The 24,490-nt window shown below is 39.1% G+C and overlaps 1 protein-coding gene and 1 pseudogene across 3 annotated transcripts in view; one reads left to right on the top strand and one right to left on the bottom strand.

The window, feature by feature from the left end:
* Positions 1-24,490, bottom strand: part of Fam81b (family with sequence similarity 81 member B) — a 78,096-nt gene that overhangs the window by 18,147 nt on the left and 35,459 nt on the right. For all 3 annotated transcript variants that reach the window (XM_021180658.3, XM_085830944.1, XM_085830945.1), the window contains 3 exons: positions 21,355-21,473; positions 13,952-14,081; positions 8,549-8,655 (listed from right to left, as the gene is read on the bottom strand). In XM_021180658.3, coding sequence (XP_021036317.1) covers positions 8,549-8,655; positions 13,952-14,081; positions 21,355-21,473 — 356 coding nt within the window. The remainder of the gene's footprint in view (positions 1-8,548; positions 8,656-13,951; positions 14,082-21,354; positions 21,474-24,490) is intronic.
* LOC110308419 (small ribosomal subunit protein uS15m pseudogene) lies at positions 9,458-10,918 on the top strand (annotated as a pseudogene).

Raw genomic sequence — 24,490 nt, 5'->3', positions numbered from 1 at the left:
AATTTGTATCCCCTTGATCTCTTTTTGTTGTCTTATTGTTCTAGCTAACACTTCGAGTACTATATTGAATAGATATGGAGAAAGTGGGCATCCTTGTCTTGTCTCCAATTTTAGTGGGATTGCTTCAAGTCTGTCTGCATTTAATTGGTTGTTGGTATGCAGTAAATTGTTTTTATTATGTTTAGGTATGAGCCTTAAATTCCTGATCTCTCAAATACTTTTAACATGAAGGGGTGTTGTGAAATAATCCCATGCATCCTATCAGATCACCATGGTTTGAAGCTAGTTTTCAATAACAGCAAAAACAACAGAAAGCCCACATACACATGGAAAATTAATAAGTCTCTACTCAATGATAACTTCGTCAAGGAAGAAATAAAGAAATTAAAGACTTCCTGGAATTTAATGAAAATGATTACATATCATACCCAAACTTATGAGACACAATGCAAGCATTGCTAAGAGGAAAAATCATAGCACTAAGTGCCCTGGTAAAGAAACTGGAGAGATCTTATACTAGCAACTTAACAACACACCTGAGAGCTATAGAACAAAAAGAAGCAAAAACACCCAAGAGGAGTAGAAGGCAGGAAACAGTCAAACTCAGAGCAGAAATTAACCTAATAGGAACAAAGAGAACACTATAAGAATCAACAAAACCAAAAGCTGGTTCTAAACCCCTAGCTAACTAAAGGACCCAGAGGCAGTATCCAAATTAACAAAATCAGAAATGAAAAGGGAGAGATAATAGAAATGGAGGAAATTCAAAAAATCATCAGATCCTACTACAAAAGCCTATACTCAAGAAAATTGGAAAATCTAGATGAAATGGATGGTTTTCTAGACAGATAACACATACCAAAGTTAAATTAAGAGCAGATAAACTAGCTAAACAGGTTCATATCCCATAAGGAAGTAGAAGTAGTCATTAAAAACCTCCCAACCCAAAAAAAAAAAGCCCAGGGCCAGATGTAGTGCAGATTTCTACCAGACCTTCAAAGAAGACCTAATACCAATATCCCTCAAACTATTCCATAAAATAGAAACAGAAGGAACACTACCTAATTCACTTTAAACCACCTAAACCACATAAAGACCCAACCAAAAATGACAACTTTAGACCAATCTCGCTTATGAATATTGAAGCAAAAATACTCAATAAAATTCTTGCAAACCAAATCTAAAAACACATAAAAAACATCATTCACCACGATCAAGTAGGCTTCGTCGCAAGGATGCAAGGTTGTTTCAATATATGAAAATCCATTAACATAATCCACTATATAAACAAACTCAAAGAAAAAAATTACATGATCATCTTCTTAGATGCAGACTTAAAGATTTTTAAAACTTAAAACTGTGGCTTTGACAAATTGAATGTAAAAAAAAATTAAAAAGGAGAAAACAGTAGAAAAAATGGATTGTCACAAACTTATAAACACATGAGATAATTTCATTTCTATAATTATTGTTTTTAGGTGTATATGGTAGCTATTGTGGTTTTTTTTTTGGAGATTGAGTCAGTTTTGAGTTTCATTTCAGAAATGAGAAATTAATACTAATATATTTCTCTCCTAACTTCATTTCTACTAGTTCTCTTAAATTAATTTATGTTAAGGAGTAGGTTGTATGAATAGAATATCCATATAGTATGTATAAGGCCCTGGGTTTGATCTCTAGCACTGAACCAAATAAACAAAAATGAATGAATGTCATAGAAAATGTATGGATAGTGACTACCTGAGCTTTCCAGTTAAGCACTCACTGCTTGTTTGATTAGGGCAGATCACTTAATCACAAAAATTCAAAATTTCCCTGTCTTTTGAGGAATGATAAGACTTGAGATGCAGGCCCATCTACCCTGGGAATCTTGAGTTCTAAAAGATTGGTAGGTATTTATGAACAACTACTATATTTTAAATTTTATATCTGTTTATGTCATTGAACAGTTTGACTCTTGCTTTCTGTCTGTTTAGCATCTCACTTACCTATGCTTTCTTCCCACCTGTTTGTGCCTAGCATAAGTTACATACATAAATTCTCAAAGTTCACCTATTCATTCATCAGCTTCTGTTTGAGTTTGAATGTGTGGCATGCTAAGTATACAAAGATGGATGCCATAGGGGTCTTCCTTTCTTGAATATTTTTCTACCATGATAACCTTTCCAAGGCTAGGCAATAAGACTAAATTTTATGCTCTTATACCACTCACCTAATGGCCTCTTTTCTTTTCTTATAAATAGCTATCTGCTAAGCAGCACCAGCCATAAGAAATATTTAGGTAGTAACTGGCATGGGCTGCCCTTGCCAAACCCTAATTAAAAGATTGCTGCTTTTCATGATATAAAGATTCTTACTATATAAACATTAAACGTTGACTTAGGATATCACTTAGCTGGCTAAAGTGTCTCAGGTAGGCAGTGGCTCCACAGAGAATTCCAATGCACATGTCTGCTGTTAGACTTAGTAATAGGTGTCAAAATGATAGCTATCACACTATCACACAACATCAAGGTTTCAAAGTTCAATTAATGGGCATTAGCTAAAGTCTCTAAATTTGAAGTTGCTTATTTTAATTTATCCTTAATATCATGAAAATGCAAAGTCTATACATAATTCACTTAAAATGTAAATTTATGTCTCAAAATGTTAATATCAGCAGTGACATACTTTTGGAACATTGCAGAAATACTTACTGTTGTTTAAAAGCAACTTTGATAAATGATAAAACCTAATGTGCCAAGTTAAAACATAGATACTCGACTTTAAACAATCTACTCACTGGACTTTGTATTTAGTCAAAATGCATTTATAACACACTTAAGTCAAAAGATGAAGAGCCTTAATGGGAAGGAATCCTACAAGTTGATAAGAAATAGCTTTAACATTGTGATGCAAAATTAGACAAATGATGAGACTAGGCAAATCACAGAAAAGGGGTTCAAATAGTGAAAATGATGTAAATTACAACACATCCATTTTTCCGTCTGATAGACTTCAAACATTAAAAGGGATACATGCCCAGGGCTGCATAAACTGCAGACTTCTATACTATTTAAGAAAGAAACTAATGGGGGCTGGTGAGATGGCTCAGTGGATAAGAACACCAACTCCTCTTCCGAAGGTCCTGAGTTCAAATCCCAGCAACCATATGGTGGCTCACAACCATCCGTAACAAGATCTGAAGCCCTCTTCTGGAGTGTCTGAAGACAGCTACAGTGTACTTACATATAATAAATAAATAAATAAATCTTAAAAGAAAGAAAGTAAGAAAGAAAGAGAAAGAAACTTATAAAATCCAACCAGTTAACTATTTAAAAGTTTCTATACTGAGTTCTATAGACTTTGGGCCTGGTTAATATTACTGTATGTTGTTTTCTTATTTTCAAGTTCCTTATAATTAAGTTCTTTTTGAAAATATACTCTTTGACCTAGAAATTATTATCTCATGCTAATTAAAATTTAAAGTAAGCATGCAAAGTAATAGGTTTGCTATGGCATTTTGTGCTTAAATGTCAGTACATTTTGTTCTTTCTGTTTTGTTTAGACAGGGTTTCTCTTTGTAGCCCTGGTCAACCTGGATCTAGCTCTATAAACAAAGCTGGCCTCAAACTCAAGAGAGCCATTTGCCTCTTCCTTTTGCCCCTGCTTTCCTCCACTGTGGGGATTAAGGGTGTGCTGTTCTTATTTATGCCTGTCGTTCACTGTTCTCTCCTCTCTTAATGATCTCCTTCTTTCCCCTAGATAGTCTTCTGCTTTTATATCACAGGTGTCTTAGTTAGGGTTTTACTGCTATGAACAAACACCATGACCAAGACAACATCTTATAAGGACAACATATAATTGGGGCTGGCTTTCAGGTTCAGAGGTTCAGTCCATTATCATCAAGGCAAGAACATGGCAGCATCCAGGCAGGCATGGTGCAGGAGGAGCTGAGAGTTCTAAATCTTCATCTGAAGGCTGCTAGCAGAATATTGACTTCCAGACACCTAGCAGTAGGGTCTCAAAATCTACACTCACAGTGACACACCTACTCCAACAAAGTCACACCAACTCCAACAAGGCCACACCTTCTAATAATGCTACTCCCTAGGCAAAACATAGAAACCATCACATTCCACTCCTTAGCCCCAACCTATTCAAATATATGAGTCTGTGGGGACCATGTCTAGCCATAGCATAATTTTAAAAAGTACATGTAGCCCAACTTCCAAAGTCCCCATAGTCTATAACAATGTTAAATGTCCAAAGTTCAAAGTCTTTTCTGAGATCCATCCAATCATTAAGTGTAATCCCCGAATCAAGACAGGAAACCAGTTGGGCAAACTCCAAACTATGATTCTCCATGTCTGATATCAAAGCAGTTTTCAGATCTCCAACTCCTTTTTCATCTTTGTTGACTGCAACAAACTTCTTTCTCCTGGCTGGTTCCACTCCCTGTTAGCAGCTTTCCTTAGCAGATAGCCTATGGCTCTGGCATTTTGAATAACTTGGGGTCTCCAAGGCAACTTTAATTTTATAGCTTCTTGTTTGTCTGGGATCCACATATGATCTTCTGGGCTCCTCCAAAGGACTGACATCCCTTCTCCAGCTCTGCCCTCTGTAGCACTCTACAATCAGGTTGATCTACTCCACTGCCACTATTGTTCTTGGTGATCATCCCATAGTACTGGAATCTCCAGTATGCTGGGGTTTGCAAGTAGGCTTCAACAATAGCCTCTCATAGGCTCTGTTTATGGTGCCAAGCCTCAAATCCTTTTCATGACCCCTTTAGTCCTGGGCCATCAACTATAACTGAGCATGAACCTTTACCTTCCATGGCCTTTCACAGTGCCGAGCCTCAGCTCCTCTTCATGACCCCTTCATGCCTTCAAAACCAGTACCACCTGGGTGACTCTTACATATTACCAAGTACAGCTGCAGCATTAGGTACAATGTTAGCTATCTCTGGAACACAACTTCTTTGTGCTCTCGAAAAACACTTCCCAGAAGATTTCACCTCAGTGATGCTGGTCTCTTCTTAATTACCACTCAATTATTAGCTCCAGATAGCCAGCATCAATTGTCCCAGTGGTCCCTTCTATTGTCCACTCTAAAGCCAGAGCCAAATGACTGAGGCTGCCAAGTTCTGGTGCTTATTGGAGCTGGAATATGCTCCCCTTATTCGATTACCAACTTTCTGTTTTCAAACTCCGTCTCTATCTGCCTAAGCTTGACTTTCCTGGAACTTGCTCTGTAGATTGACCTTGAGCTCAGAGATCTGCTTAAGTCTGTTTCCTGTAATGCTGGGATTAAAGGTGTGTACCACCATGCCTGGATTTAAGCTTTTCTTCACCTAGAACCTGCTTTGTCCCAGGCTGGCCTGGAATTCAGAGATCTGTTTAGCTTTGTCTCCTGGGAAAAGTCTGTACCACCAATCCTGGATCTAAACTTAGCTAGGTAGGATCTTGCTCCGTTAATCTGTTATATCTCCCAGAACATAGGACTCAGTTCCACTTCACTTCCTGGTTCTCCTTTAATACTTGAACCATTTGTTTTATATTTTTCTTTTCTAAGCTTACTGCGCTTGTTCAAAATGCTCTTCATGAGACTTAACTAGAGAACAAAGACTCTGGTAGGCTTTTTTGAGACTTCCTTTGTCAATGTAATTAACATAAATCTCTTCACATTAGACTCAGGTGTACTCTTCTGACAAGGGCAAAAAGTAGCCACATTCTTCACCAAAATACCACAAAAATAATCTCTAGGCGACATTCTGAAATTATCCTCCACTGAAACCTCTTGGGCCAGGTCTGCACAGTTCAAATCACACTCAGCAACAAAGTCTTCCCTATTTCTACTAGGATAGTCCATTAGGCCCAACTTAAAGCATTTCACTGCTTTCTAAAGTCCTTAAACCCACATTCCTCCAAACAAAGCATGGTCATACATATGACAGCAACACCCTCCTCCTGGTACCAATTTCTGTCCTAATTAGGGTTTTATTGCTGTGAACAGACACCACTACCAAGACAACTCTTATGAGGACAATATTTAATTGGGCCTGGTTTATAGATTCGGAAGTTCAGTCCATTATCATCAAGGCAGGAACATGGCAGCATCCAGGAAGGTATGGTGCAAGAGGCGCTTAGGGTTCTAGGTCTTCATCTGAAGGCTGCTAGCAGAATGCTGACTTTTAGGCACCTAGGACGAAGGTCTTAAAACAGACACTCACAGAGACATACCTATTCTAACAAGGCCACACCTACTCCAACAGGGCCACAGCTTCTAATAATGCTACTCCCTAGGCAAAACATATAGAAACCAGAAACTATCACAACAGGGATTTCTTCTTCTTCTTCTTCTTCTTCTTCTTCTTCTTCTTCTTCTTCTTCTTCTTCTTCTTCTTCTTTTCTTCTTCTTTTCTTCTTCTTCTTCTTCTTCTTCTTCTTCTTCTTCTTTCTTCTTCTTCTTCTTCTTCTTCTTCTTCTTCTTTTCTTCTTCTTTTCTTCTTCTTTTCTTCTTCTTCTTCTTCTTCTTCTTCTTCTTCTTCTTCTTCTTCTTCTTCTTCTTCTTCTTCTTCTTCTTCTTCTTCTTCTTCTTCTTCTTCTTCTTCTTCTTCTTCTTCTTCTTCTTCCTTCTCCTTCTTCCTTCTCCTTCTTCCCTCTCCTTCCTCTCCTTCCTCTCCTTCTCCTCCTCCCTTCCTCTTCTTCTTCTTCCTCCTCCTCCTCCTCCTTCTTCTCCTCTCAGACACATACACACACACCATGTGGACATCTTTTTCTTTCTTTCATTGCTTCATTTCTACTTTCTGATCTGAACATACCACACACACACATTCACATGCATACACACACATGCACACATGTACACATACACTTAGATCCCACACACTTTGGTTGTGAGCCTAGCCTTTTATGACTGAGCCATCTCTCCATTTCTAGATTCCAGATAACAGAAAACATGAAATATTTGTCTTCCTGAGAGTGTCATTATTTTACTTAACATAATTATTTTCAATTCCACTTCCCCATAAATTTTATGATTTCAATTTTTCCTTATGATTGAAGGAAATTCCACTGAATATGTCCTACATTTTCTTTACCCTTCCATGTGTTGATGGACATCTAAGTTCATTGCATTTTTTAGGTGTGAAGAAAAAAGTGACATCATTGATGTGCATGCGTCTCTGTGGTACCCTGAGTGAGTTGCTTCAGATGTATACTCTCAAGAGTGGTATAGCAGGGTAATATGATAGTTCTATTTTAGCTTTTTAAGGAGCTTCTATACTAACTTCCATGGTAGCTGCAACAGCTTTCAGTTTAAATTGTATATCTTAAAATGTTTGCATTTTCACTTTCCCTTGGAATATTTTTTGTCTTAATCCAAAAGTAAGGGGATTAATTAAATCAGTCATATAGCTGCTTACTGAGTGATCTTATCGGACAGGGATGTTATAATCTGAAAAGTTGTCCTAAATATAAAGAAATTGATATGTTCCCTTTGAGAAATCCATGTCTCTAAAATTTAGCAATAACTGGTTTGCCATCTTTTCGGGTTACATACATTTTCCATCTTACTATGACTAAAGTATACATTATGTCTTCCTGTGGTTTGTGAGCTTAGTGACTTTGAGGTTCAAATATTACAGTGTCCCTTGTGGTCAATATGAATTCAGAAGAGATGTGGAGAATTGAGAAAGCATGGTATTTCCCAGGTGCTGTGGGACAGAGAGGGAAGAGCAAGATATAAGAAATGCTCAGATCATGGTAGCCAGGTTTCTTTGTGCTATATTTCTTGGACATAGTGGTCATTTAAACAAGAAAGGGAACCTTGAGACTGGTGGCAGTCATCCAAACATTAGTTCAATCCTCTTTATTACTTTCTCCTTCAGTAGGGGAGAAGTAAATTTGGAAAGGTAAAGCCCAGATTCAGAAAGGGATTACAAAAAAAAAAAAAAAAAAAGTAAGCAGTGAGTGCAAAGAGGAAGAGACAGCATAATTAAACCAAAATTATTCTAAAGCATATCCAAAGATAATCTTTGGTAATCACCTGTGTTCAGTAAAATTTTACACTGATATATTTTCATGTAAATTGGTAATAAATTAAAATTACACTATAGGAAGTTTGAGAGTTTTGCATACCAGCTGGTAAACAAAGGAAACAGCAATATTAATATTCACAGGCTAGTGAGATGACTCAGAGGGTAAAGGTGATTGGCACTAAGCCTGATGACCTTACTTGAACCCTGGGACCCACATGTTAGAAGGAGATAATCAACACCCTCAAGTCCTCCTACGATTGCCAAACATGCTTCCATAAATAAATCTAATAACGTAACATTTTAAATTTAAATAATATAAATTATGTTCGAATTAGTGTTCACATGTATTCCTTATAAACACTGTATAAATTACACCGGCCTGGAACGTCCCCTGGAATGATTGGCTACTTTATTTCCTGTCCAGGCTTAAATTTCTGGATTAGGTTTTATTTCTTGCCAGTGTTTTCATTATACAAAATTCTTTGACATTCACTTAACAAAATTAAAAATCATCTACTTACTTACTTGAATTCTAAGAGGTTTATTTCATGATGATAATCTCCTCGAACCATCTTTAAATTTGAGGTGTGCTCAGAGGCAGATGCCTCTATCTTTCCTAAAAGCTGCATTACCTAATGAAAGTAAAGATGTTTTTATGTGAGAGCAAAGCCTCCAGCAGTTTTTCATTAAGACTTTCTTTCTTTCTTTCTTTCTTTCTTTCTTTCTTTCTTTCTTTCTTTCTTTCTTTCTTTCTTTCTTTTTTTATTAGGTATTTTCTTCATTTACATTTCAAATGCTATCCCAAAAGTCCCCCATACCCTACCCACCCACTCCCCTACCCACCCACTCCCACTTCTTGGCCCTGGCGTTCCCCTGTACTGAGGCATATAAAGTTTGCAAGACCAAGGGGCCTCTCTTCCCAATGATGGCCGACTAGGCCATCTTCTGCTACATATGCAGCTAGAGACACGAGCTCTGTGGGGTACTGGTTAGTTCATATTGTTGTTCCACCTATGGGTACTTTCTCTAGCTCCTCCACTGGGGGCTCTGAGTTCCATCCAATAGCTGACTGTGAGCATCCACTTCTGTGTTTGCCAGGCCCTGGCATAGCCTCACAAGAGACAGTTATATCAGGGTCCTTTCAGCAAAATCTTGCTGGTGTATGCAATGATGTCAGCATTTGGAGGCTGATTATGGGATGGATCCCTGGGTGTGGCAGTCTCTAGATGTCCATCCTCCAGAAACTTAGAATACCCAAGATACAAGATACAATTTCCAAAACACATGAAACTCAAGAAGAACGAAGACCAAAGTGTGGACACTTTGCCCCTTCTTAGAATTGGGAACAAAACACCCATGGAAGGAGTTACAGAGAAAAAGTTTGGAGCTAAGACTTTCTTTCTGAAGAAGCCTAGATCATGTCTGCATTAGAAAATGGTTCACCTGCCAGAAGACCAGGCAGGCTGCTCTCAGACCTTCCTCATCCCTCTGTTATCCCAGACACAATTCTCATCGTTGCTCCTAGCACTGGAACAGAATACCATGACCAGCTTTCCCCCACTCCCCGCCTATCCCTCCTGTATATCTCTCCATTGCCTAGTCTTCCTATCACCTCCAACACCAGCGAGTATCACTCCAGCCCTCACCAACCGTTCTTGTGAACATACCAGACTAGCAGACAAGTAAAACAGGCAACACTCAGCCATTAAATGCACTCTCTAAAAATCTAGGGAAGATACAAAAACCAAGGAATACAACCAAGGCAAACCCAGAAATCAACACCTAGACCTATAAGCACCTCAAACCCAGATACCCAGACTCCAACACACACACACACACACACACACACACACACACACACACACACACACACACACAAATAATTACAGCTAGAGCAATATCAGAGTCCAGATATCCCACCACAGCAGGCCCTGAATATGCCAACATAGCTGAAGCACAGGACAGTGACCTTAAAACCAACTTTATGAACATGACAGATATCCTTAATGGGGAAATGAATAAATCCCTTATAGAAATCCAGGAAAACAATTGGAGGAAATGAATAAATCTCTTAAACAACAACAAAACTGTTCGCCCAAACCGCCCATCTAACCTGGATCCACCGTGGGACAGTGGCGGTGCGCCCCCCCCCCCCCCTCCAGTCGGGAGTCACCACACTGCGGGCCGCTGAGCTCCATTAGTGCCCAGGCGGTGACACAGGGCCCCAGTCCCTGCGCCGAGGGGCGGAAGTAGCGCCAGTCTGCTCTCCGTGCAGTGTGGCCTTCCGCCTCCGAGTCTACTGCTCACCGCGCGAGCAGGACACCCTCCTCCGTGTTCATCAAAGAATACAAGGACATCATCCCCAGCATAGAGAAGGTTGATGATGTTGTGAAAAGAATCTTGTCTTTGGAAATGGCCAGCAGGAAAGAGAAGTTAAAAATCAAGCAAGAATTGATGAACAAGATTGTGGAAAACCCTAAGGATTCCAGAACCTTGGAAGGTCAAATCATTGCCTTGACTGTCAGGATCCGCAATTATGAAGAACACATGCAGAAACATCGAAAGGACAAAGCCCATAAACGCCATCTGCTGATGAGCATCGACCGGAGGAAAAAGTTGCTCAAAATCCTCCGTCAAACCAACTATGATGTCTTCGAAAAGACATGCAAGGAGCTGAGGATGGAATATACCTTACCCCCTCTGCGTTTCCAAAAGGTTCACTGCCGCTTCCTGGCCAAGAAGTCTCTGTGCATTCGGGGTTACCAGGAGGTGCAAAAGCTGAAGAAGCAAAAAAGGGCCTTAAAAGCTGCTGCAGCTGCTGCCAAAAAAGAAAAAAAATGAGGGGTGCCAGAGAACCCTTCAAATGCCCTACCAGAGAAGACCCAAGTGAACTAATAAAGTCTGTTCCCGTGGGGAAAAAAAAAAAACAAAAAACAACAACAAAAAAAAACTGTTCAAGACCTGAAAAGCAACAGAGAAGCAATAAAGAAAACAGAAACTGAGGGAGTCCTGGAAATGAAAGTTTTTAGGAATTTGAACAGGAACTACAGAGGCAAGCTTCACCACAAAGTGCAAGAGATAGAAGAGAGAATCTCAGTCATTGAAGATACCTAGAAGAAATGGATACAACCATTAAAAAATATTAAATCTAAAATACTCCTTACATAAAACATCCAGGAAACCTGGGAAACTATGAAAAGACCGATGCTCAAATCATAGGAATAGAGAGAGGAGAATCTCAATGGCCTAGAAAATATTTTCAACAAAATCATAGAAGAAAAATTTCCTAACCTAAAGAATGAGGTGCCTATAAAGGTACAAGAAACATACAAACCCCAAATACAATAGACTAGAAAAGAAATTCCCCTCACCACAGAACTATAAAAACACTAAACATAGAGAACAAAGGAAGAATATTAAAAGCTATAAAGGAAAATGACCAGGTAAAATATAAAGGCAAACCTATTAGGATTATATCTGACTTCTCAATGGAGACTCTAAAATCCAGAAAGCTGTGAACAGATGTGTTGCAAAACTTTCAATCATCATAAATGGAGAAAATAAGATATTCTATAATAAATTCAAATTTAAACAATATCTATTTATAAATCTGGTACTACAGAAGGTGTTTTAAGAACAAGTACAAACCAAGTAAGTTAGCTACACCCACAAAAATGCAGAAAATAATCTCACATCAGCAAAATCAAAGGAGGGGAAGCATAAACACACCACCACTACCACCACCACCAATGAAAAAACAAAAACCAACAATCATTACTCAATGAGATATCGATATCAGTGGTCACTGATTGGTTTAATTCCCCAATAAATAGACACAGACTAACAGAATGAGTACAAAACAGGACCCATCCTTTGGCTGCATATAAGAAACACACCTCAACATCAAGGATAGACATTACCTAAGGGGAAAGTGATGGAAAAGGATATTCCAAGCAAATGAACCCCAAGCTAGCTGGTGTGGCTTTCTTAATATATAATAAAATTGACTTCAAACCAAAACTAATCAAAATAGATAAGGAAGGACACAACATATTCATCAAGTGAAAAATCTGCCAAGATGACAGTTGAGTTCTAAACATCTATGTCCTCAAAACAAGAGCATACCAGTTAATAAAAGAAATACTACTACAGCTTAAATCATACACTAACCCTCACACAATGATTATTTAATAGATGTATGTCCCAGCCCATGATGCTCACAAACAACTAGCACTGGCTCACTCTTTCCCAGCGTCCGTGCATAAGCAAGTAATCACTGTGATCCAAAGGGAATTTAGAAATGTTCCAAATGCAAGAAGAAAAGCAAAGGCTATGTGTCTGCACTTTGCTAAGTGGAAATTGATAGAACAGCGTGCATATGAAGAAATCAAAGTCCAGCTATTTGAGTACAGATTTTTTTTTTAATTTTTCTTTTAATTATAGTGTCTCACATGTCTCTGACAGCTACTCTGACAGCATACTTGGCCCAAAACCTTAACTACTGGGCTTAAAACCCAGTGTTTGGTGTACCCTGAGTGTCCTTCCCAAACCCTCCATCCCAGCACCAGGAGTGCCACTCCTCACATAGGGACTTTTCATTCATGGAACTTGATGACACGTTCTTCCTGGCATTTCACAGAGTCCTTCCTTCCCTGTCTGTGACACAAGAGTCAGATTTCTATTTCTCTGGCCCATCCAGATCTCTCTCCACTATTCCTCACAGATGTCCCTTAATGAGTCTTTTGCTCATCTGATTCTTTCATTATATTTGCCTCTCAAAGGGTCTGAAATAATAACAAGTATCAGTGAGAAAACCCATTCTGCAACTACAGTTTTCCTAGGAAACGAGAATGAATGTGTCACCTACTGACAGGACATGAAAGAGTCAAATCTAGTTAAGTAGTGATTTTCAGGTAGCTCAGTATCACTGGGCAGAAAGGGTGAGTCTGAAAGCCCAAGTACTAGGCAGGTCCATTAAAGAAGCAGTGTCTATGATCTAAGTATAAGTATTGAAAGAGGAAAGAGGAAAATTACTGACCACCAGAACTTCTCACCCCAGAGTACATTCTGAACTCTCACACCGGAGTCCAACCCCTCTCAACTAAGGACTGTGCCAGGGACATTTTTGAGATAAGGGTGTGAGTAAAAACCTCAGTTCCAATGAATCAAGTACATGGCCAAAGTGTGGGACGCGTTGCGAAAAGCACTTTGGAAAAACCCTTGGCTGAATCTCTTAGTGACGTAAAACCTGTATTTTCCCTGCCCTGCTCCCCCCTTGCCTCCTTCCTATAAAAGCCTGTGAAAATTTGGGCTAGTTGCCGAATCTCCTCTGCACCTTGCAGGCTGCATGAGTTTCGACCCCAGATATCTGGTATATGTGCTTTTTGTATGCTTTCTTGTCGTTGCTGTATTAAATCTTACTCTCTATACATCTTAAGTACCGGTCTCAGTGTCTTCTTGGGTGCGCGGCTGACCCGAGGCTTGAGTAAGTGCCTCCCTTTGGGAGTTTTGGAGTCTTTCAGTATAAGATCTTTTCATAAAAGATCTAACCCACCACAGGGTTTAAATAGATATGTAACATTATCAGTGACACAAATGTTGGGCCTTTAGTAATAATATCTCCCAGGAGAACTGCTTTTGTGTATAATTCTGAGCTCCAGAGTGTGTAAGGAAGCCAGCAAGTGAGCAAATATCAGCAGTGAAGGAAGCAACCCATGCTCACAGTAGATGCCTGTGCTGGGACACAAGTGGCACTCATTTAATGTTTGTTGGTTCAACTGACTGAACTAATAACGTATATGAATAAGCTTCATGTTAAATCTTTCAAGGTAAAGGATTCTCTTTTCTGTGTAGGCCTTTTGATGAGCTATCACAATACTGCTGATAGTAGCTTGCAATGCCCTACAAATCCTATCTCTTTCCAGTTACCTTCACATCCAAGTTCTTGGAAATGGTTTCTAGGGAAGAAGCAAGTTCTTGAACTGATTTCTCCATCTGTCGGCACTCATGCCTGATGAACTGGATGTCTCCGGACAGCTTCACAATGCTTGAATCACATCTAGGGTCAAGATGGAAATCTGCGTGAGATCAGCAGGCTCACAAACTGTAAAATCTACAGTATGATCTAGGCATTCACTTAACACCAAATTTCTCCAGTTCTTTGAATAACATGTTGGCAGATATGAGAAGGGGTATGGAGAGATGGAGAGAGGCTATCTTGGTCACACTGGCTCAGTCACAGCATCGAGGTACTGTAGGAACACCATGGGGAGTGGAAAGAGACTGCATTTCAGCTTCACAAAATTGTCTTTTCTTTTCCCTTCCTTCTTTCCTTCAATCATTACTTTCTTCTTTCTCTTCTTCTTTTTTCTTTTCTCTGTCTGTCTGTCTGTCTGTCTGTCGGTTTCTCTCTCTCTCTCTCTCTCTCTCTCTCTCTCTCTCTCAGACACACACACACACACACACACAGAGAGAGAGAGAGAGAGAGAGAGAGAGAGAGAGAGAGAGAGAGAGAGAGAGAGAGAGAGAATATCTTACTATGTACCTCTGACAGGCTTGGAACTTGCTATGTAGACCAGGCTGGCCCTGAACTCACAGAGATATATACATGCTTTGCCTCCTCTGTGCTGAAATGTACCACCTTGCCTGGTTAAGCTAGGTGATTTTTATAGATTTTGGTGTTTGGATATTATATTCATTTACCTATGGTTAGGGAATTATGATAATTTTTCCTTTTCTCTATCAAGTTCTGAATCTACTTTCTTTTCTCAGCTGCCAATTGCCAATTTCCCTTTTGCTAGGAAAAAAAAAAGTCTCAATCAAACAAAATATTCTACTCTATCCTCAAAAATCAATGTCCAATTCTCTTAGCTCCTAACAAAACTTCCCTTCCTGAACTTGTCTCAAATTCGTGTTGTCTCATGGGGCAAAGGCAATTCACACTGCCACCTGAATGTACATCGGTCCTTAGGCTGCACTGAGTATTTTAGGAAAGGAATTCTGTGTGTGTGTGTGTGTGTGTGTGTGTGTGTGTGTGTGTGTGTGTGGAGAGAGAGAGAGAGAGAGACAGAGAGACAGAGAGACAGAGAATGGCAGAGAAAACATGGAACCTTTCTCTTCTGTGTCTCAAGCTTCTCTTGGGGATGCTCCTTGCTGCCTTAAGGATCAGTTTCAGCTGTTGCTCCTGTTTGAATGAATTTGAAGACAGAGCACCAAAGAACTGCCCTTCTATAAGGCTGAGCTCTCAGACCCTCTCAGACAGTTGTCATGCTATAAAATAACTGCCATCAAGTCATAGCCATTTACTAGGAACTGCAATTTCATTTTTATCATGTCAAATAACATAGTATCTTAGGACTACTAATAGTTTGTAAGCCCCAGAGCTAATATTTTTTCTTTAAGAGTTTTGGAGCCAAAAGTGAATTAAGATAGTAATCTTGTCTAGCATTCTGTGAAGGAAGGCTATGGTTGGGAGGCAGGAGGCTGTGGGAGACAAAATTAGGAGTCAGTCTGATCAAGAACAAGAACCATATACTATGCATCCATGTCATGGTCAAAACTGTTGTACAGAGTTGTGTATAGAATCTATAATCGTTGGAATGGCAACTCTGTTGTTGGTTGGTTTGTTAGGATGCTCTCGTGTGAATCCATGTTGAGACCATATAACCCCCAAGCGTACAAAGGAGTTGCTGCTGATTCCACTACTTCCTGTCCCCTTCTGCCACACTCTCCTTACTTCCCAAGCTCTGGGACAGCTGGTGTGCACAATGCGGGTTGCTGACTAAGAAGCACATAGACCAGGCTTTGGGCCTTTCCTCTGCTACTTGTTAGGTTTGTGATATGGAATGAGTTTCTTAACACTTAAGTTTTGATTTTCTACACTGAAAAAGTAGTTGTTCAGGGGCCAATAATGCTAAACTGATGCATTGTAACAGATGCATAATTTTTACCCCACACTACTAGGAGATGATAGACTCATTGGCAGATGTGTGCCTATGCCTTCTGAAATGCTGCTTGCTCAACCCCCAGGACTCTAAGTAGCCTTCCCAATAGTATTTCTTACTGGTGCTATTTAAGGACAGGAGGTTGTGATGAGTGAATTATTTAGACAGTTCTTGGCACTCTAAGAGCATAGACATGGGCTTGGCAACTTATTTACCTATTTGACAGTGACTCCTGACTTCCTCACAAAGCCTAACCACAAAGCTGAAATCCAAGGTTGACCAGAGACTTCTGAGAGCAGTGCTTTCTATTCCCTGGGGCTGTTCTTTGTGTCCATCCTTTTCTAGGATAATTTTACTACTACAAGCCCATTATAAACCATGTTGTCTGAGGCTGGCTGTCTTTGTAGATATAAAACCCACAGATATGAGGGCTGGCTGTGTACTTCTTTATTACAGGAGATAATTATTTCTAAAATAAGGTACCTCAAAAGCCATCACAGACAGGAATGGCTGGCGTTCTATACTTGCCATCTCAACTGCAGACAGGGTCTGTTGCCCATACTTCCCCAAAGCAGGGGCAGGAAGAGATAAAAATAAATTTATATATCTACCCCTTTGGCATTTCTGTAAACATTTTGCTCTTCTAGAATGTCAAATTGTATGGTACTTGAGTTGTGTTCTCTAACTAAAAACTCTACAGTTACTGCATTTTCATTATACACCATGGCACCGCCATCCCACCATTCCTTTAATTTATTTCTTGGTTGGTCAGATTTTGCTTTTCTGATTTTAAAAGGAGAGCTCAAGCATACATGGATACTTACGTTTTTAAAGGAGGCAGTCTGCTCTCACACACATGGAAAAATGACTTAAGGCAGTATTTTTCTTTCATTCTTATTTTGTCTAGAAGGCTGAGGTGCACCTTCTTTCAACTCTGTCCCATAACCTTCTGCTTTTATATAGAGATTTAAAAGAGCTGTGATTAAGCTTCCTAAGGCCACTTTCACATGCCCTTCTGTTTTACAACTCTAAAACTCTCTGGTATCCCTCATGGTAATGGGTTCACATTTTAAAGAGAAAAATAACTTCATTGAAGATTTATGTGTGAAAAGAATTTATGTGTCACCTTTAGACAGAGTCACATATAAGTTCACAAGTTTTTCATTTCTCTTAGTTTCTTTGAAACTGGGAGACATTGAGTTTGTCTTGCTTTCTATTTCTGGGCAATTCTGTTCATGAAGTATATTCTCCAGCCTTTTGGAGTCTGTCTGTCTATCTATCTACCTACCTACCTATCATCTAACACTATCAATCTATATATAATCCATCTCCTTATCTATCATCTATCATATCTATGTATTGATCTACTCCACATTATATTAAAAGTGAAAGTTTTTTTCCTTTTAAGTTTTCCATTAGCTCTGAGATATCTTGAAGGAGAGTTGAGCAAAATGTCTTCATTCTGTCCTGTATAGACAGAAATGTTCTCTCTCAACTTTTATACTCGAAGTACATGATTATTGCTTTGAATCACAAATCAACATGATTTCTCATTTAAAAAAATATACAAGTTTGATTTGTAGTCCTAATGAACCAAGCATGGCAGTGGTTTGGCCACTGGCTGCTGCTGCTGCTACAGGCTGTAAGTTATGACCATTCCTGTGGGTACCCCGTGCTCACTCACCTTTATCTGTTTTGTACTCAAGACCAATCTGCCAGAAGAGAGATATCACAGGGAGGCTGTACCACAGTGAGAAACTCACTTCAAAGGAAGTATCAGCTTTTAAAATACCAATACATTGGGATGGGGGAGAAGTAAAAATCCAAGGAATTAGAACTTTAATTAAGTATTAAATATTAAACTTAAATATTGAGGCTGATTAATGAAACACTAAAGTGCTTGCTAGGAATTATGTTAAAATAATTAACTTAATTTCACTTATGGAAAATGGCAAATGCTAATTAGAATTTAAATGACTGAATGTGGAAAGGCAGTAATCAAGATGCCTTGGCTTATCCATTAGTCTTTTTTTTTTTTCTTGGCCAAAAAAAAAAAAAAAAAAAAAAAAAAAAAAAACACAGAAAAGAAGCAGGAGAGGGAGGAAAAATCTAAGTCTGACAAATTCTAGCCAGAGTTTGTCTCAGGTAACCAAATAGTCTTCAGAATTTTCCACAGATATTAGACATTTCAAGGAGAAACAAGACCTTGCCCTATGGATACTACTTAAGATTGAGGATGAAGGCTTAGAAAGTACTGGAGACAGTGGCATGTACTGGCAAGTACCCATACATCCAGGTCCTTGAGAGGAGCAAGTGGGAAATTAGTCGTTTCAGCTCTCCTTAGTAATACAGCAGAACTCTGTCTCAACACATGGAGAAAGACACAGAGAGAGATAGAGAAAGACAGAGAGACAGGAAGACATAAAGAAAGAGAGACAGAGGGCAATAAAGAGGAATGGAGTTCAGTAGTAGATAGAGAATATGGTTAGCCTGGGAACAGTCCCTGGGATTTGACTCCAAAATAATATTTAAAAATAAATTAAATTGGAGCAAAGGAAAAAGAATGTCACATCTTCATGATGTTATTCTATTGATTTCTGAGTTACTTAAAGAAAAAAACAATCTCTGTGTGTGTGTCAGTGTGTATGAGTGCCAGTGCGTGTATAGGTGTGTGTGTGTGTGTGTGTCAGTATGACATGTGCTAATGCTTACCTGTGAAGATTAAGAAATCACTTCTCCCCTTCTACTCTGGGTTTGGAGATTGAATTCAGGTCTACGGGCTTAGTCTACAAACACTTACACCTACTGGACCATCTCTCAGGCCCTTAGCTACTTTGAATCCATTTGTTCTTTGCCTTATATACAAAATAGAATTTATAAGAAAAAAATAAGCATTTAAATGTTATCAGTATACCACCAAACTGAACCAAATCATATTTCATTCAAAAGGAAGTGTTTGTTGCTTAAGTTTTCAAAAACCTATTAAGTAAGGCCGGCCAAAGGTTCGTTCATGTTTATCGTATTACGTTTTTTTATAACCCACCCAAATCTAAACATTCTTTTGCATGTATCAGATATTGTCTAATAAACATAGAATGATATATAAATATTGTATTTATTTACTAAGTCTCTGGATTATCAGTTAATTTTTCTCTGATGACTTCCTAACCCTGAACATTATTTCCTAAACAGTATTGTATTTTTAGGGGAATAAAGCAACATCTCAGAACCATAGAATCCTTCCCAGTACTGCTAAGTTATTTGTGTTGGAGGACAACAAAAATCCAGGGCACCTCCCCTATCTCTGCCCCTAAGCTTCCCCTTTGAATGCCTTGCTCATTGCCTAAGATCCTACTGGTTTCTCAGAAGGGACACTTTTGGGACCAATGCACCTTCTACTTATTTGTCCTACCTGCCTCTCATTTCATAATTTTTTACTTTGCAGATCAAAATTTTGGGTGTATTCTGAAACCTTTGACATGTATTCCTCTGTCCTAATTAATGTTGATTCATGTAGTAATCCTATAGATTCTATTTTCCTATGTCTGTCCTCTGCACTAAACAGCTATGACTAATGATGTAGTTCAGGGCCTACCTACCTCTACCCTGGGCTGCTGCCATAGAATGCATCTAATTTCTATGCCCTTGTTCCATATGTACCACCAATTCAGATATTATTAGAATGCCATTACCTTATCTAAAATCCTTTTCTAGCTATTTACAGTCTTTCACATGGAGTTCAAACACTTTACGTTGGCCTACAAAGTTCCTCATTTTCAATTTTTATTGTTTCTTTGACATTATCTCCCATCTTTACTTGAATAAATATGCCAACAATATCATAACTGGAACACTGTCCCCAAGGTCAGGCTTGGGACATGCCCAGCAGACCTTCCCTTTACTCTTCTTCAAGCCTTTCCCTCCTGTGTGAAGTGTCTTTCCCACCTCTCTTGGATCATTACTACAGATACTTTGGAGTCTGTTCTGAGTCTTGCCTTCTTGAGCTGCCTCTTCTGCTCAGTCTGGCTTGAACACTGTCACAGGACACCAGGCTTGCAGGGCAGTATTATCCTCATTGCTGGCAAGCTGTTGATATAGCTGGTTTTGCCCGATGGACATTGAAGAGCTACTAAGAAGGGATGTGTTGTGAATCTTAGCCTGGTGTATTGTAAATGATGAATTAGTAAATGAGTTGGTTTTGGTTTTTGTTTGTTTTGCAATTGGGTCTTTTGAAGTAGCCCAGCTGTCATAAAACTCACTCTGCAGACCAGGCTGGCCTCAAAGTCACAGAACCCCACCTGCTTTTCACTGAGTACTGTGATGAAAGATATATGACACCAGGCTCGACTATGAATGCATTTTGTTCAACTGATGAAATACATATCCTAGAATTCTCTGACTTAACTCTCTGTCCTCTCAAATCCAAGTGCTGCTAGTATGATAAAATTAAGAGGCAAGGCCTCTGACAGGTGGTAGGCAATGGAAGATGAATAGAATCCAAGCCCTTATGGAAGTCTTCAGGTGTCTGACACACAAGGACACACAGGCTGGAAGATGCAGCCCTCACAAGACAGTGGAATGCATTGTCCTGGAGTATTGACTTCCCAGACTCTGAAACTGAGATACACTTGAGTGTCTGGTTCTTTTAAATACCTAGTGTTGGGTGTTCTGTGATAGCTGCATAGATGGACTAAGACATTTGACTTAGATATCAGCCATCCAATTCTCATTGGTGATTTACACGTTGGAACGAATAAGATGAAGGTGGAAAATTCAAAGAACAGGAAATAGAATCTGGCAAGAGATATAGAGATGGAAGATAGCTGTGGTAACCCACTCACAAGTAATTTCTCATGTGCCTGTCAAGGTAGTCCCGTCATTGACATTCCCTAATTTCTGATGTATCTATCCATATTTCTACCATTGTCATTATCTATAGATTGTTCTCCTGTATCACACATTATTAACTCTTGATTTAATTGTCATACAAAAGATGTTACTGAAACCTTTTTCTGTTTGGCTGATTTGTAATCACTGCACACTTTAAGTACTTTATTTCTCAGAAGTACTACATGTGGTGATTTTGTGTCTTTATATGGGTGTTCTGAGAATAACTGTTGGCACCTGGGCAGGAGAAGTCTGTAAAGACAAGACTCTGGTAACTTCTAGTAGAAAAAACAAAAACAAAAACAAAAACAAAAACAAAACAAACCTGGGTATTCTACGTAAGGGTTAATGGAACTGACAGCAAGCATTCAGACTTTCAATGTCACCCACTTAGCTTGATGTAAACTGTTTTGTTTTTTTTTTTAATGTAAAATTCTTCTGACAGATATTCACTAGCCAACAGCTAGCTGGAAAACCTGAATTAAACATGCTTCTTCTCACCTGGCTACTCTTCCCCGAAGGTCTCCAACTCCTTGTATGTGTTTGATGTTTAGATCCTGCACTGCAAAGTTAGTTCCTGTGGCCACCTGGTCTCGGATTCTTATTTGGTCTTCCAGGAGCTGTAATTTTGAGGTAAGATCATCATTAATTTCCAAATTCTCATGATAAGGAAACATCACTAAAATCCATATTAAACTGGTTACACAGATGAGATGAGAGGGAGAGGGAGAGGGAGAGGGAGAGGGAGAGGGAGAGGGAGAGGGAGAGGGAGAGGGAGAGGGAGAGGGAGAGGGAGAGGGAGAGGGAGAGGGAGAGGGAGAGGGAGAGGGAGAGGGAGAGGGAGAGGGAGAGGGGGAGAGAGAGAGAGAGAGAGAGAGAGAGAGAGAGAGAGAGAGAGAGAGAGAGAGAGAGAGAGAGAGAGAGAGAGAGAGAGAGAAACTGAATTTTGCTTTAAGTGAGGGAAGCTGATGTAGTTTCAGTTGAATGCTGCCAGGAGTAAATGAGATCTCAATAATTTTTGAGCGCTAGTCAGAAAATTTAAAATATTGGCATCTACTATGTAAGTCAGTATAGTAGTTCTTCAAGAAGCTGAAAACAGATCTACCTCAAGATGCAGCTGTATTCGTCCTGGGCATTTACCCAAAGAACTCTACATCCTACCACAGAGACACTCGCTCATCCATGTCCATTGTTCCTCTATTCATAATAGCCAGAAAGAGGAAACATCCTAGATGATTACCAACAGATGAATGGATAATGATTATGTGGTAACTTTACAAAATTGAATATTGTTCAGGTGTTAAATAAAAAACAAAATCATGAAATTCTCAGATAAATAGATGGAGCCAACTCAGAGCCCAAAAGACAAATATTTATGTATTCTATTATATGTGGAGAGTAGCTTTTAAATATTCAATAGACATGTGACACTGCATGTAACCCAGTTTAGGGGTAAAGGGTCTAGGGAGTCTGGGAAAATCTCTCAAGGAAGAGAAAGTATATAGTTATGGACAGATGTGGCAGAGTCTGGCACAGGAGTGTTAAATAAAAAGAAGAAGCCAAGAGGAGTTAGGAAGGAATTATGGTGGAGGGACAAATAACAACACGGGCCATTTGAATCTTATATGGATACCTAGTAGAGTGGAAGCTTCTTAAAATATATACACATAGGGCTGGAGAGAAGGCACAGTCATTAAAGGCTAGGCTCACAGCCAAAAATATATACATAGGAAAGAAGTGTAAAACAAGTTACCAAATAATGGAAGAGACAAAACCCCAACTAGACGTCATTTTAAAGAGGGTCTACTCTACATTCTATAGTGATTTTAAAAAACTTATCCCTAGTAGTCACATCTCAATCGTATCCTGGCATTTAACTAAGTTGGTACCAAGGTGGTGTGCTGGGAATAGTGGTTTTAAAAATATCTTACACCAATTTGTAACTATTAACTTAAAATGAAAAAAAAAAAAGCCTATCTATTAAAAGTCTGTTTTAGTTGACTAACGTCAGTAGATGATGACAAAGTGTTTAGTTGAGAAAGAAAGCACAGTACTTTGGAAGAAACAAGTTCAAGTTCGGTTCCATCTGAAAAATGCCTGAACTCTGCCTAAATTTGATGCACTTTACAAACCAAAAGGAGTCTTTAAAAAGTGAGTGCTAGGATTGAAAAAGACCTTCTATATATAGATTTTCCCCATTTCTGACTGGTGGATTGGGACAATCTAGGAGCAAGGAAAACCTGAACATCAGACACAGACTAAAGGAGGCCTCTGGAGGAGGATGGTCAGTTTTCTGTAAGGCTGTGGCCACCCCATGCCCTTCAGTATATGGGCAGCACAAAGTGGACTCAAATAGGGTTCAAACTTTTAAAAAGGGGTTGAAACATTAGGGTGGGACAAGAAAGGGAACTGCATATGGAAAGATGCGTGGGGAGAAATGTAAGTGAAACAAAATCGATTAAATGTATGAAAGTGAAAATTTAATAAAACAGTGTGTATGTTTTCAAAGGTAAACATTAAAGCATAGTTTTCGGTGTTGTTTTTTGCATTGCTTCTCCTTCAATAAAGACCAGAGATGAGCATGGTGTGGTGTGTATACCTTTAATCCAGCATGAATGCCAGCACTCTGGAGACAGAGATTTCTGTGAGTTTGAGGCCAGATTGGTCTACATAGTGAGTTCTAGGACAGTAAGAGTGACTGTCTCAAAAAAACCCCAAAACAAACAAACAAACAAACAAACACCAACAGAGGAAAAGGAACCAGCTCTGCTCAGTATTGAGTACTTTCTAGGACAAAACCAAGTAAATCAGTATAGCAACGACATATTGCAATCTCAGCACAATGTAGTATTGTCCTGTACTATAACATAGCAACATATTGAAGGCTTCTGTAACCGTGGGAAAGGAATAGCTGCACTAAAACATGGGTGTCCATGTGTTCATACACGTGTGTGTACGTGTGTGTGTGTGTGTAGGGTTTGTGTATGTGTGTATGTGTGTGTAGGGTGTGTGATGGATGTGTGTAGAGTGCATATGTGTGTGTGAGTGTGTGTGTGGTGCACATTAGGGCAGGGCCATGTCAAAAGATATCAGTATTTTAGTTACTTTTTAGTTCCAATACAGAATACTTAAATGTTTAACTCTATATAAATGCTCTTTAAAAACAATTAAGCTATAAAAGTACAAGAAGACATGACAAATGTCATTTCCAAGTGTTTCACTGATGTCAGGAAGCTACCATGTACCTGTTTGTGAGGCTGACCTGCACAGGTCTTTTCATCTTTGTGTGCTGGGGCACCATGATGGTTGGTTAAAGTCATAGTGGAAACACTAATAACAAAAGTGGAGTCAAACAGCATGGGACATATGGGTAGCTTATTGTTAAATGTTTAATAATGTGCCCCTGGCTATCATCCTTACTATATAAAAGAGCTAATCGTATTGAACATAATTAAAAAGTGCTAAAAGCCCCAAAGATATATTAGCAAATGACATAGGAAATAAAAATTATCATAGGCAGATTAACAAGTGGATTCAACATCTTCAAGAAAAAACCTAGTACTTCATTTCTGTACATTAGCAAGGATTGAGATAATAAATTTCGATTTTGGCATAGGCCCAGTGTAAAGCATACCAC

Source organism: Mus caroli, unplaced genomic scaffold (assembly GCF_978045245.1).
Source record: "Mus caroli unplaced genomic scaffold, Mus_caroli_1 scaffold_15, whole genome shotgun sequence".
Lineage (NCBI taxonomy): Eukaryota > Metazoa > Chordata > Mammalia > Rodentia > Muridae > Mus > Mus caroli.
The sequence above is the reverse complement of the archived record's forward strand: the minus strand, read 5'-3'. Positions and strand labels throughout refer to the sequence as shown.